The sequence below is a fragment of the Haliotis rubra genome, unplaced genomic scaffold (assembly GCF_003918875.1).
Source record: "Haliotis rubra isolate DU_JTF1 unplaced genomic scaffold, ASM391887v1 Scf118, whole genome shotgun sequence".
NCBI lineage: Eukaryota > Metazoa > Mollusca > Gastropoda > Lepetellida > Haliotidae > Haliotis > Haliotis rubra.
The window spans coordinates 1,558,283-1,571,577 of record NW_025765092.1 but is presented as its reverse complement, the minus strand read 5'-3'; the positions used below and the strand labels follow the sequence as shown (position 1 = coordinate 1,571,577).

The 13,295-nt window shown below is 38.8% G+C and overlaps 1 protein-coding gene across 6 annotated transcripts; it reads left to right on the top strand.

Annotated features, from left to right (window-relative positions):
• Positions 1–264: 264 nt before the first annotated feature.
• On the top strand, positions 265–9,150 carry LOC124259282 (E3 ubiquitin-protein ligase RMND5A-like). Of its 6 annotated transcripts, none has more exons than XM_046693427.1 (10): positions 265–416; positions 2,810–2,949; positions 4,103–4,240; positions 5,523–5,623; positions 5,873–6,039; positions 6,334–6,499; positions 7,172–7,238; positions 7,526–7,561; positions 8,015–8,169; positions 8,499–9,150. In XM_046693427.1, exons 1-10 carry the CDS (start codon positions 281–283, stop codon positions 8,560–8,562), a joined length of 1,170 nt encoding a protein of 389 aa, XP_046549383.1. In that variant the 5' UTR covers positions 265–280; the 3' UTR covers positions 8,563–9,150. The 6 variants fall into 6 exon arrangements, with proteins under 6 accessions (XP_046549383.1, XP_046549355.1, XP_046549374.1 ...); XM_046693399.1 differs by lacking the exon at positions 7,526–7,561 and adding an exon at positions 7,281–7,325 and having other exon boundaries at positions 8,484–9,150; XM_046693418.1 differs by having other exon boundaries at positions 2,804–2,949.
• Positions 9,151–13,295: the final 4,145 nt, after the last annotated feature.

Here is a 13,295-nt window from a genome sequence, read left to right as displayed (position 1 = left end):
AATGCCCTCAAAAATTGCATTACCCTTATAACATTGTTAAATTAAGTAAATTAGTGACCACTGTTTATGCTATTTTAACCACTCGCGAAAGTGTCGTCACGATTTCAATACCCACGTACTAAGCATATTAATGTGACCTCGTTCATTATTTTTAAAATGTTCTTTACCACGAACGTATTGAAACAGATATTGCCAGAAGCAGCTATAAAAGAATCGCAAGCACTACTACATGCAGTTGTCTTTTCCTGGTTAGTTAAAGGTCATGGTCGTGGTCTGAAAAATGGAGGCCTGTGCTGCAGTGGAACGGGAAATCGACAGAGTTTTGTCAAAATTCACATCCCTCCATAACCACAGCCAGCGAACTGTTGAAGAACTAAGCACTTCCATTGAAAGTTTACGTCGAGAACTTAATGAGGGTAAGATTTGAAACAAGAAAACATTATTTTCAGCCTTGTGTTTTCGGCCTTATCTGTTCTTTGTTTGTAAACAAACTTGGTATTTTGAGATTTCATGTCAAGCAAAGACCAGCTGGTACTGTATCTTGCTGTGAATAGAGTTGGTATTGGTTGTTGATAATATTTTATGGGGGTTTAGGAGAACTGTTACCACGCAATAGTGATTCAGCAATAGTGAAATGATAAACATGATGATTATCATACTTACACCAAAGTTCATTTCCTGGGCCTAGATTTTCGAGCTCTCTTAGCGCTAAGATAGTCGTAGGTGCCATACATTAACATTAACTTACGACTATCTTAGCGCTAAGAGAGCTTCGAAAATCTAGGCCCTGCTACTTATATTTCCAACCAGCACAGGCTACTGCTTATGGGGATACATGCAGATCAGTGGCTTGAACAAACTACTCACGTGGCCAGTTTGAAGAATCTCTAGATGAATTAGTTAATTAGCCAACACTTTACTTCACTTACACTGCCACTGGTACTAACAAAAACAATGTATGTTTATTTTTATGGATAGCAGCACATTTGTGTGTATACCCAGTAACCACTCCTTCTGTCAAACTCAGATCTGAATAAAAATTTCCACATTTTCTTCAGAAGTTATTGGGATAATTTGTTCAAAGAATTGAATTGCCACACATATCGATAACCATGATAAGTATGTCTGGGAATGCTGAGAAAGAATCATGTGAGATCAGTGAAGTGAAAACCTCACCAAGAGAAGCTGCATTGAAAATACCTCTATGCTGCTTCTTGATACATGATCCAAATCTGTACCACATATACGCTTCAGCAAAGTGCATGCAAATATGATAATGTATCATTGTATATTTTGGAAAGATGCAACAATATTGTAAGGGTAATGCTATTTTTGAGGGCATTATCATTTGCAGAAGCCCTATGTCTTCCATTAACTACTGACGAAGGAGGGCAGTTGAAACAGACCGAGGGCTTCTGCAAATGATAATGCCCTCAAAAATAGCATTACCGTTATTATTGCTAAAATACATGGAATTTGTGTTAAAAAATTCGTGTTTACTCAAAACCAACATCTGATGGGGTTGACTGATGGAATGCAATTACGTCATCGAACAATTCAAATGACGTCACAACAGAACGTGACGATATTCGACCTTGGCCTTTGACAAGACCATAGCCTGCCACATGTCAAACTATGTCAGACACAACTTCAGTTTTCAGTGTTCGATTTGGTCCAACAACACTGTTAATAGTGCAATTGTTAAGGATAGCACCAGCAAGAAAGTCAATATTACCGCTATTTAAACTTTAAAGCGGGAATTCGGGTTGCTTTGACTTGTTTGCCCCAGAATATCTGCCAGTCCAAAGCCAACGTTGAATGAATTGTAAGCCCACTCACCCACTATGACTCCACTTGACAACAGAACTGATAGTGGCCCGTCGTTAAGGTTGAGCGGTCCAATATCATTTGCAGCAGCCCGCAAATTTCCGATAATATGAGGGACGTTTCATGATAATTCCATGTATTTTAGCTATAAATTTAATTATCAATTTGGTAACCAGACTGGTAAACATGGTGAATATTTTTCATTTGCCGTCATGCTCAGCTATCTGAGTAAGCAGGAGCGGGATCATCACCAAAAATAAAATTACATTTTCATAACTTGAGACCTCCCAGATGAGTTGACCATGTATCGTAACAAGTGATATCTAACCGATGAACCAGAAATGAATTCCTTCAGTTTTTCCCAAGCATTGTATAAGAAAGAAAATATTGTGACACAATATATGCGAGGTTGCCCTATATGCGCCGCTATACAGTATACAACAAACAATGAAGACTTTTTATTAATGAACATTGTGTCACTGTATGAGTGATGAGTACTATTGACAGAGCAGAACACCCCACCATTTTTGTGAACACCTGGTGTCATGACTTATTTTTACTGATCTATTCAGATGAGTTTCAGCACCATGTTGCTTTTTATGCCCATTGGATTCAGTTTCGAAACATAATTGAGACTGATTGTCCTCTGGTGGTGACATTTGAAATTATCATTAATGATGTTGACGCACTTTACCAATTAAATGATGTTGCACTTCACACTGTAAACATGATGAATAACATGCTATTACAGTGGTTACAAGTGAGTTTAGTGTTAAGCCACTTTTAGCACTATCACGGCAGGGGACACCAGAAATGGGCTTCACACATTGTACCCACATGGGGAATCGAACCCAGGTTTTCGGCATGATGTGCGAACACTTAAACTACTAACCACAAGGCTACCCCACCACCCCACCATGGTTATGAAAATGACAAAGTTACATTTCAAATCTGTTTTCATTTGTCCCTTCCCTAGTTACAGAGGACCATGAACTGACTCACACACAGTCCATGATCCTGTCACAGAGCGTCAAGAGGATCCGAGATGCCGTGTCAAGACTCAGCACAGAGCACAAGGACCTGCACGGAACTGTCTCCAAAGTGGGGAAAGCTATAGATCGGGTGAGACATCTGGATCATTACTATTATTGATGTTTTAACTATCTGTTATCATGATTATGTACATGTATACAGAACAAAAAAAGTTCGATATCGTGAATGTTTGGAGGGACATATTCATGAAATTGAGTGATCAGTTTTCATAACAGAAAAGTTCCCCCAAAGTGTTCATGATCCCTGTTTGTGCTTACAGACCAAATATACATGATCATGATGATATTTATGATATTGCTGCAGGAATATCGTGTCCATCATAAATAGATTCATAATTATGATCAGTAGATATGTTTGTTATTTTAATGATTTTGATAGAATCGATACATGTAATAATAAAGGTTGCTGTTATTTCGTCCTCTATTGCATTATTGTCATTTTCACTATTTGGGAATGTTTTGGTCATAATTGACTCATATTTGTGAGGTCGATTTTATATCGGTTATTATCATGATTAACCAACCTTGATCAGCCTGTGTACTAGTGTGTTACATAGTTACATCTTTTGATCTAGAGTTTGAAATATTATATGTAACATTAGTCCATTATATCCAAACTGAAACCTTTCTGTTTTGAACAGTGCATCACTATTTCACATCCTTGGATGATTTTACAAGAATTATAGAATGGGGGGAGTCATTTGGGTTTGTCATTAGTCATAATGTCAGTTTTACTCACAACTGAACATGTAACAGGCAACTAACGGGATCGGGTGGTCAGGCTCGCAGACTTGGTTGACACATGTCATTGTATCCCAATTGATGCTCATGCTGTTGATCACTGGATTGTCTGGTCCAGACTCTATTATTTACAAACCACCGCCAGTTGGAATATTGCTGAGTGTGGTGTTAAACAAACAAACAATTGAACCACATTACACACATTTTAGGATTAATCATTTTCAGTATAATAAGGACTATGGCATGTTTTGTTATTCTATGCACATATCTAAAATAGTGGTGGAGCACGTTGACTTCTTATGATAATAAAATGGAGACTGTATAAATGAAGATCATGATTAACCAACTGGACCAACAATGCCAAAAGATTTATCTTTCAAAAACTAGAGCATAATTTCATCATTTCCTGATTTCTACTCTTGATAACACAAGGTAATGTGTCTTGACTTGCGTCTTGGGTGTAATGTTGAGAACTTTTTCAGAACTTTGTGTCCGACTTCTCTGCGATAACCACTGAGGGAGCTTTTGATGGTGAGGACAAGCAGAAGCTTCTGAATGAGGTCGTGTGTGAGCACTTCCTGCGACAAGGCATGCTGGACATTGCTGAAGCTCTCAATGAGGTAACTCTATTGTCTGGCATTGTGAATCAGTACTGTTGAAATTAGTGTTCACAGGGATTGATGCTGACCAAAATTTACTGCCCAAAGACCACAGACCACATCACCACCATTTGTTATATTTTTCTGGTCCCTAAGACCAGCATAGCAATGTTAGTGTTAAACACTGCAGCATAGGTTCGTAATCAGGGTTTGTAATTACTATAGGTGTGCACATCAGGATTCAGGAAGGGCTAGAGACATTTTCTTTTGAACTACAGCTTTTCAAGAGGTAGATTGTAGCTAAATTAACTGGTGAGGACAGGAATTTCCCACTGATATGATATTTTTCTGAAAATCAGCTGGATAAGGGGCTACAATGTGTGACTATGGAGATGCTTTGAACAGCAGGAATCTCAAATCTTGATGTCGGTTGGTAGGGTTCAGACAGTTTCTCACATTACAGACCAAAACATGGAACAAAGTGCACTTTTTGTCTCTTCTGTGGTTACATTACTTCAGGTGGGGTGAGGTGAAATGGTGTTTAGCATGGCATTGAAACCTATCACACTTAAATAGCCAGGCGCATGCATATATGTGTGTGTATATGGCTGCTTGTAATATACCAGACTGAGACAGGTTTTATGGTGTTAGCCTATTTAGACACTCAGACACATCATATTGACTCAGATACAACCAGTTCTTGTTTTACCCCCCAAATGCTGAGTGCCTGGCAGGTACCAACAAGTGTGATGCATCCTAGAATCAAAACACCAGCATTCAAACTCTGGGTAGATGCAAAATTTATGAGGTCACATTACTTAAGGCTGTATAAAACTAAAAGGGAGCTGAACAGTTCAGTGTTCATTTTCTAATTTGGTCTGGATACTGTAACTTATACAATTTTGTGAATCTTATGACAATCTCTTTCTAATTTAGGCTATAGTTTAATGCTTAACTTGCATTCCTCGTGGTGTTTGAACTAGCAGACCAAGAAGCTGCCAGGAATGTAAATCAAATTTGCTGAAAGATCCAGTTCCACTTTATGTATGTTAGAGATGAAGCATTTTGTTGTTTCACATATAAAAAAATGGAGTTTGAATATTGAATTGGAGGGAATTTTCAGAAGTCTCTTCTGGCCATTGAAGATTTGATGACCTTGAGCTTTGTGTGGTCACTTGTAACATATCTCTGGTTTGATTCTTTAATCATGGCCACAGTGTGCTGGGCCCATTTATGAAGATCAGATTAAGAGAAGTAAAAGTATTATCACCATGGTTACAAGGATGTATGAATCTTGTGACAGGACGCAGCGCTTCAGCTTGATGGAGACAGGAAGGAACCATTTCTGGAGCTGCATAGAATTCTTGGAGCCCTTAAGCTGAGAGATCTACGACCAGCTCTTGGGTAAGAACATGAAACATCACTACCGATCGGTACCGTTGTACAAACGACCTTAGTGCAAAGACTGTCGTAAGTAGGAATGTTAAGGAATGGGAGTTATGATCATAAGAGCACTAATATTGTTGTGCACAAAAGCACTCTATTTTATTGACAATATAAAATGCACTCTTGGAAGAAAGTTATGATCGCCAAAATTTACTATTGACAATATATGCACATGTTTTCACTGTCTTCATCTGCATTGTGTTCCAGCTGGGCGGAGGCTAATCGAGACCGTCTGCTCCAGAAGAACAGCTCCCTGGAGTTCAAGCTGCACCGTCTGCAGTTCATTGACCTCCTCCGACAGGGCCCGGAACGCCAGAAGGAGGCTTTGTGGTATACACGCAACTTCTCACCGTTTGCACATCAACATGCAAGAGGTCAGTAGAAATTTAGAGTTACTTCCCTTGATCAACAACTGGTTTTTGTCAATAGCTTCCTTTACTTTATCCCCAAACTTTTCTTATTGTTTGGTCTTACTCTTAATTTCTGAGGTCTATTTGATACCATGGGGTATTCTTTTTAATCAGCAAGAGAACTCCCTGTGTCAATTCTGCCTCGGCCCAAATGGGTAGTCTCTTGTACATATATTTGATTCTGTGAGCATGATGCAGTGTTCTCTATATTCAGCAAGGATTTTCCTGAAATGCAATCACCTGGTTTTGTTGTGACAGAGTTACAGGCCCTGATGGGAAGTCTCCTGTACCTGAGACAAGGAGTGGAGAACTCTCCATACTCTTCCCTGCTGGACCCCATCTACTGGGAGGAAATCTGTGACGTCTTCACACGTGATGCATGTTCCCTCATGGGGCTGTCTGTTGAAAGCCCTCTCAGTGTCAGGTACAGTAAACTTTCTGTGTGGAAGGCATGGTGAGGTATGCTAGTGGTCCACTCATCTCAATGAAGACCCTGGTTCAATACCTCACAATGCCTGAAGCCCATTCAGGCCCTGATTTCTCGGAAAAACTTAAGTTTTTACTCAAATTTCAAACTGAGTTTGACAATTTGAAACAGCTGATTTCTTAACTCAACTGCATGTTTTAAGATAAAAAGGCCCAAACAACTTAAGTAGCCTATCTACCCAACTCAAATTGTCAACTATGTTTGAGTGTAATATCGATTTCAGTTCATTCTGGAAAATGCATTTTCCTGCTTTTTCTCAAATTTGAGTAAAAACTCTTACTTAAGTCAAAACTCAGACTTAAGTTTGTTTCGAGAAATCGGGGCAAGGTATTCCATGCTGTGGAATGGCTGAAATGGCAAAAACATTTTTACTCACTTCCTCCATAATGGCATGGCTTATTATCCATGATGTCAGTTAGTTCTTTATTAACTTAATTGAAACTTTGTGTTGTTGATAATGATTTAAACTTCTTTTTTGCACCATAGCTTGTACTCAACTTTGTCCATTGTTAATAAGGTTGCTGAAATGTAAAAGTTAGCTGACCAGTAAAGTTTGTTTAAGTTTGAAATTGACTTCATGTGTAATGAGAGCTTTTATGTGGATTCCAGTATTCGAGCCGGCTGCAAGTCACTGCCTCCCCTGTTGAGTATACGACAAGTTATGCAACAGAGACAGGTCAGTTGGATAACAAGCATGACAGTAGCATCATACTCACAGGTCACTGGGGTTTGGACTAACATTAGTAACAAGGATGAGTTGCCGGTAAGTAGCATCATACTCACAGGTCATGGACTAACTAGGATGACAGTAGTCACTGGGGTTTGGACTAACATTAGTAACAAGGATGAGTTGCCGGTAAGTAGCATCATACTCACAGGTGGACTAACATTAGTAACAAGGGGTTTTAGGACGGGTTTGGACTAACAAGGATGAGTTGCCGGTAAGTAGCATCATACTCACAGGTAACTGGGGTTTGGACTAACAAGGATGAGTTGCCAGTAAGTAGCATCCGACTCACAATATGGTGTATGGATATGCAAAGTGATGAAAGGGAGATAACTCTAAACGCGGTCTTGGCTAATTGCCAACTCTGGTACTCCTTATTATAATCCGATACCTGTGCTTCAAACACTTCAAAATTAACATTGAGGTGTTCGGTAAGATAAACATGTTGTTCACTGGTCCCTGAGGGCCCATGGATTGATGTACCCTCTATGTTTGTTTATGTAGAGGGTACATCAACCCATGTCCCCCTCATGACCATAAACAACTTAATATGTTTCCAGAGTCTGGATTAAACAGGATGAGTTGCCAGTAAGTTGTCATGTACTATGCCCAAGTGAATTCCTAACATGTCACCCCAGATATTTTTGAGCATGAATTACTCATGGTTTACTTTCCATAGGAAAAATAAAATTATGCAACGGAATATTTGTATTTCACATTTGCAGGTTGAGATAGACTTGGGTCCTGAGTACAGGTACCACTCCATTTTTGCCTGCCCCATCCTTCGCCAACAAGCTACGGAAAACAACCCCCCAGTCAGGCTGGTGTGTGGCCACGTGATCTCACGTGACGCCCTCAACAAACTCTCCAATGGAAACAAGTATGTATTTATAGAAAACCTGTCAAGTCAGTTGCCAATCATGGTGTTAACGTTTAGATGTACATTAAATCATTAAACTGTCATATTGATATGAAAGAAGTACTGTGCTGATGCCTTTTATGTTTACAGAGATTATGACCTCCTAACAATTTAGATAATTCATGACATTGCAAAATAACTAACCTTCTTACTTTCCATAAAATCAGTAGGTATGGAGTTTGGCAACTGAGGATGAGAATAGTGGTTTTTAGAAGAAGTTCTTTTGAGATATGTGTTTTAAAATTCTAATAGAAGTCATACCTTATGAATGACAGTGTGCTTTATTCCAGAGTGAAGTGTCCATACTGTCCGATTGAGCAGCTGCCTGCCGAAGCCAAGAGTATTTTCTTTTGATCTCATTGTTTGGTTGTACCATAACCTACGGAGTTGTCTCCCCTGTACAATTAGATGTAGAGTAATCTCCCCTGATCCCAGCAGCAGCAGCAGCACCTCACAGTGTTAACATATTGGCAGTTGGGGATAAAAAGGCCCACCTTTATCAGCAGCAGAAGTCTGATATTCAGATAACTTAATCTTAAGTGCAGTAAAACATTCTGTTGCTCCACTCTGACAACGTATGTACAAGTTTCAAAACATTTATTTGATCAGGCTTTGAGAAATATGTTTTTTCAGGTAGGTAGTGTTATATATAATTACATATGTACATAAAATTTTGAAAAATTGCTAGACAACTGCAAAACATTAAAGATTGCTTTTGCAGATATTCTGTCAATTTCTGTACCTGTATTCTATTCACGATAAAATATTTTACTGACCTCATGTTGACTTCAAGGCAAGCAGACCACAACATTATAATATTACTAGTCCTGATCAACATTTGATGGCATTTGCCTGGTGAACAAGACGGTTAGCATTTTTCTCTTTTGCCCCCAAACATCTTTGGCTAAAAATAATGAATGGTTCCTATACACATTCAATTGAGAACAATAACATCCTGGCAAAGAGTTTGTTTTGTTAAACATGAGGTTGTTATTAACTGGATGGGTTCAAATCAAATATTTTCTGAAAGTGTTCTTTCTGTAATAACTGTCAGTTTGGGTGCTCCAGATGTGCAGAGAGAGTTACGTCCCTTAGCTATGAGTCGCTAAACATTGGCTTCAACAAAGTGTGATAAATCAATAACAGCCTGAGTCACTTTAGAATATCCTCCCATATGAGGCATTGTGTAGAATGATGCTCATGGCGTTGATCACTGGATTGTCTGGTCCAGACTCAATTATTTACTGATTGCCACCATATATATAAATGGAATATTGCTGAGTGCGGCGTAAACAACAATCCAACCAACCAACCCATATGTCTGACAAATGTCTGACATACATCCCAAACTTGACTATCTGGCTGCACAGCAAATCACTATTTAAATGGGTGCTTAACAATAATTACAAGAGCGTATTAATAACATACTTAACAACATCATTACAATGTATTAACAACAAAATTGATATCACAACAACAATGTATTGACATCAAACTTCACAATCATCACATCCTTGACCTCGAGTGCAACAAATTTCCTATACATTTTACGTGGGTGGTGACTCTTTATATTGTTAACTAAAGTGTATCTTTTGTTGAATGTTTGGTGTGAATTTGAGTATCATTCGTAATATTTTATATTTTGTCATGTTAATGATGGAGTTATGCTAACAGGTTTTCGTTACAAATCATTTGTACATTTGTAGTGTATGTTGTTTTCAATGAGTTGACTGGACAGTAGCATATTTAAAATATTTTTTTGTGGTTTAATTATTTGGCTTAATTTTGACATGGCAATATCATGGTCATAAATTATTTAAGAGATTGAATGTATGAATCAGTGAAAGGGTTGATTGAGAATCATCACAAAGGCTTTGGATTTCTTCAGTAGTTAAGTCAATGTGAAAAGTTAATACCTTTTTCAATGTGAACAAAGGGAAGTAACTGTGTATGATGCATACAAGATGCAAGAAGCTTGTGGAGTTACGGAACATGTGCAAGTAAAGTCAATCCCGGGGGAAGAGCCATTGCTGATACTAAGAGGCAGCAGAATTAATGAGGTGGTGAGGTTCGGTAACTAAGGTGACTTTGTGTCGTTCAACTCTGGCAGTGTGATCACTCCTCACATGTTAATCATGGATTGTTATTAAGGGGTGGGTGGGTAGCAGGGGGTGGTTAATGCATTTGAACTCTGCACTAGTGACCCGGGTTTGATTTCCTACATTGGTATATATGTGAAACCCATTTCTGGTGTCCCCCGCCATGATATTGCTGGAATATTGCTAAAGCGACATAATCCCAAACAAATTCATTAACTTGCTGCTAACAGGCTTCAATTATTTGACCCTGGTTTGATTCCCTACAGGGGACAATGTGTGAAGCCCATTTCTGCTGTGCCCTGCTGCGATAGTGCTGGAATATTGCTAAAAGCGGCATAAGCCCAAACAAACACACTCACTTGCTACTAACAGGCTGCAATTATATAGCTGGAATATTGCTGCGTACAACATTAAACAAAATAACGCCATACAAACAAAGAAAATAGTGTTAACGATTATGAACTTTGTTTGAATTCTAGCAGTGCTTCCAGGACATAATAAATGTAAACTTATCTAATCCATTATTCCACTAGTAATGGCATATATCTATGTAGATAGTAGTTTGTGTCATTCTTCAACCTTGTTGATTGGTTCCCAGTGATTGAATCCCTGTGAATGCTCCAGCCAGGAAAGATTGAAGTACGCAGTACGACAGATGTGCTGTATTCTTTGTGTGTAATTTGAACAATCATAATCATAATAATAAAGGAAACAATGAAGGATCATATCGTTGATAAAACTAGTCATTTTATATCCTTTTTGAACTGTTCAGTGATAACCGTTTTATTGAGATATACGTTAACACAAACATACTTTTAATAATATACATTCTTCTTCAAGTTTAGTTGTGGTTTGTGTATGGCATTTCTGAAGAAAGGAAAATATTATGTGGATTCGATATGCAGTTCCTACACATTACTTGTGACATAACTATTAGGAATATATTTCATTGCAGCCGTCAAGGGAAAGATTTGCGTTAGAAATAATCCCATTGGTTTTGGGTAGCTCAAGTTAGCTTTGGTTTGTTATATGTTAGTTTTAGATATGTTTAGCCATTGTGAGAGCTCAAAGGAAAAGATTATGTGTTTTAAATCTAAAATACTGTATCCACATGTGATATATTGTAAGTTTCAATTTCTTTGTGTTTAAAGTAATTAAGTTCACAATATTTAGCCTACCCTGCTATGTACAGACAACAGACATGATTTATTAGGATCTGGTTTTGTACAGCAAAATGGCCCTCGGGTGGCCCAGTAGGGGGAGCTGTTTCAGTGGTGGATCCACAGGGGGGGTTCAGGGGGTTCGAAACACACACACACACTTGAAAATGACTAAAGACTAGATTGAACCCCAACCCCAACCCCCAACCCCCAACCCCTTTTGAAAATTTCTGGATCCACCTCTGTGTTTGCTGTGCTGTGTTGCATACATGGCTGTGCCAGGATCCAGTTGTCATTAGTTTAAGTGCAAGATTCACAGTGAACAGTGTTGGTTTGTCAGAACAATACCCCTGGGTTTTTACAAGGGTCGGAAATATTTCACAACTGCATCACCTCAGGCATTCCTCCTGCACGAAGTGGTGGTTCGGTAGCCCAGTGGTTAAAGCGGTCGATTGTCAAAGCAAAGGCCTGTGTTCGATTCCCCACATGGGTGCAGTGTGTGAAGAACATTTCTGGTGTCCCCCGCCATGATATTGCTGGAATATTGCTTAAAGCGTCATAAAACCAAACTCATTCACTCATGCATGAAGGTGAGAAGAAATGATAGAAACGAAATATTGTTCGAAGCTGCAGTAAAAAAAATCAGTTCTCTCTCTCACACACACTCACGGACACACAGCTAAATTGAAGAAGATAATTTGTTTGATGAGGAGTCCAGGTTGTGTACATATATTTAAAAAGACAAAAAAAATACCCAAGTACATTTCCAATTTTGTATTTTATAAAGTTGTGATTGGTGAATATTAATATGACCTATTTATTTGTGCAGCTGTAATGGCTATTCCTGTGTATATATGTAAATATTACTAATATATTATTGCCAACAGATCTGGTGTATGGTAGTGTTAGTCGTACTCCTCTGTAGTCTGTCACCATGAAGGTCCGATTCCATGTTTGTACCTACTGTGTCAGTCTTTGTGCCATTGCATTTGGAAGGTGAATATCTTGGAATAAAAGTTGAAAAATAGGATTCTTGTGTCTTTGATTCAAGTCTGCCTGGGTGTGAAGCTCATTACTGGTGTCCCCCGCTGTGATGTTCTGAATATTGCTAAAAGCGGCGTAAAACCAAACTCAGTCAGTCAGTCAGTCATGTCTGCCTGGCTGTCAACCACCCAATATTCCCGGCACCATACATAGTGTACTTGTCTCAACCAGTCTTGTTTCACACAGAAGACATAGACTGTCGGAGATGGCAGTGGTCCACCTTGCTTGCAGTTTGTTATTTGCCAGCTCTGTCCAAAATTATATAGCATACATAGTCAGTGTGCATATCTCATCCAGCCTTGTTTCACACAGAAGACATAAACAGTCTGAGATAGCAGTGGTCATTTTCCATCTGTCTAAAATAATATTGCATAATTAATCAGTGTACTTGTCTCATAATATATTTGTAATATGACCATCCTTTATACCCATCTTCTTCATCTAGTCTATGATGTGACTTCAATATTAGTTGAAGTGTCATCCATAAGTTCATTGCTGCTTCAATTGTGCAGATCGATGCTCATGCTGTTGATCACTGGATTGTCTGATCCAGACTCGATTATGTACAGACTGCTGCCATATAGCTGGAATATTGCTGAATGCGGCATAAAACTAAACTCACTCACTCATTGCTGCTTAGTATTAGGTAATGTTATCAGAAACCAATTTGGTTTGATACTCAAAAGTTTGACCGCCTCCGTGGTGTAGTGGTTAGAGCGTCCGCCCGGAGAGCGGAAGGTCGCGGGTTCGATCCCCGACCGCGTCATACCAAAAGACGTTAAAA

Excerpts from the sequence above, each read along its gene's own strand:
- LOC124259282 (XM_046693392.1), top strand. The coding sequence starts at position 281 with ATGGAGGCCTGTGCTGCAGTGGAACGGGAAATCGACAGAGTTTTGTCA. Across the intron at positions 5,624-5,872 it reads GATCTACGACCAGCTCTTGG|CTGGGCGGAGGCTAATCGAG; the intron begins GTAAGAACATGA and ends ATTGTGTTCCAG. Across the intron at positions 6,040-6,333 it reads TGCACATCAACATGCAAGAG|AGTTACAGGCCCTGATGGGA; the intron begins GTCAGTAGAAAT and ends TTGTTGTGACAG.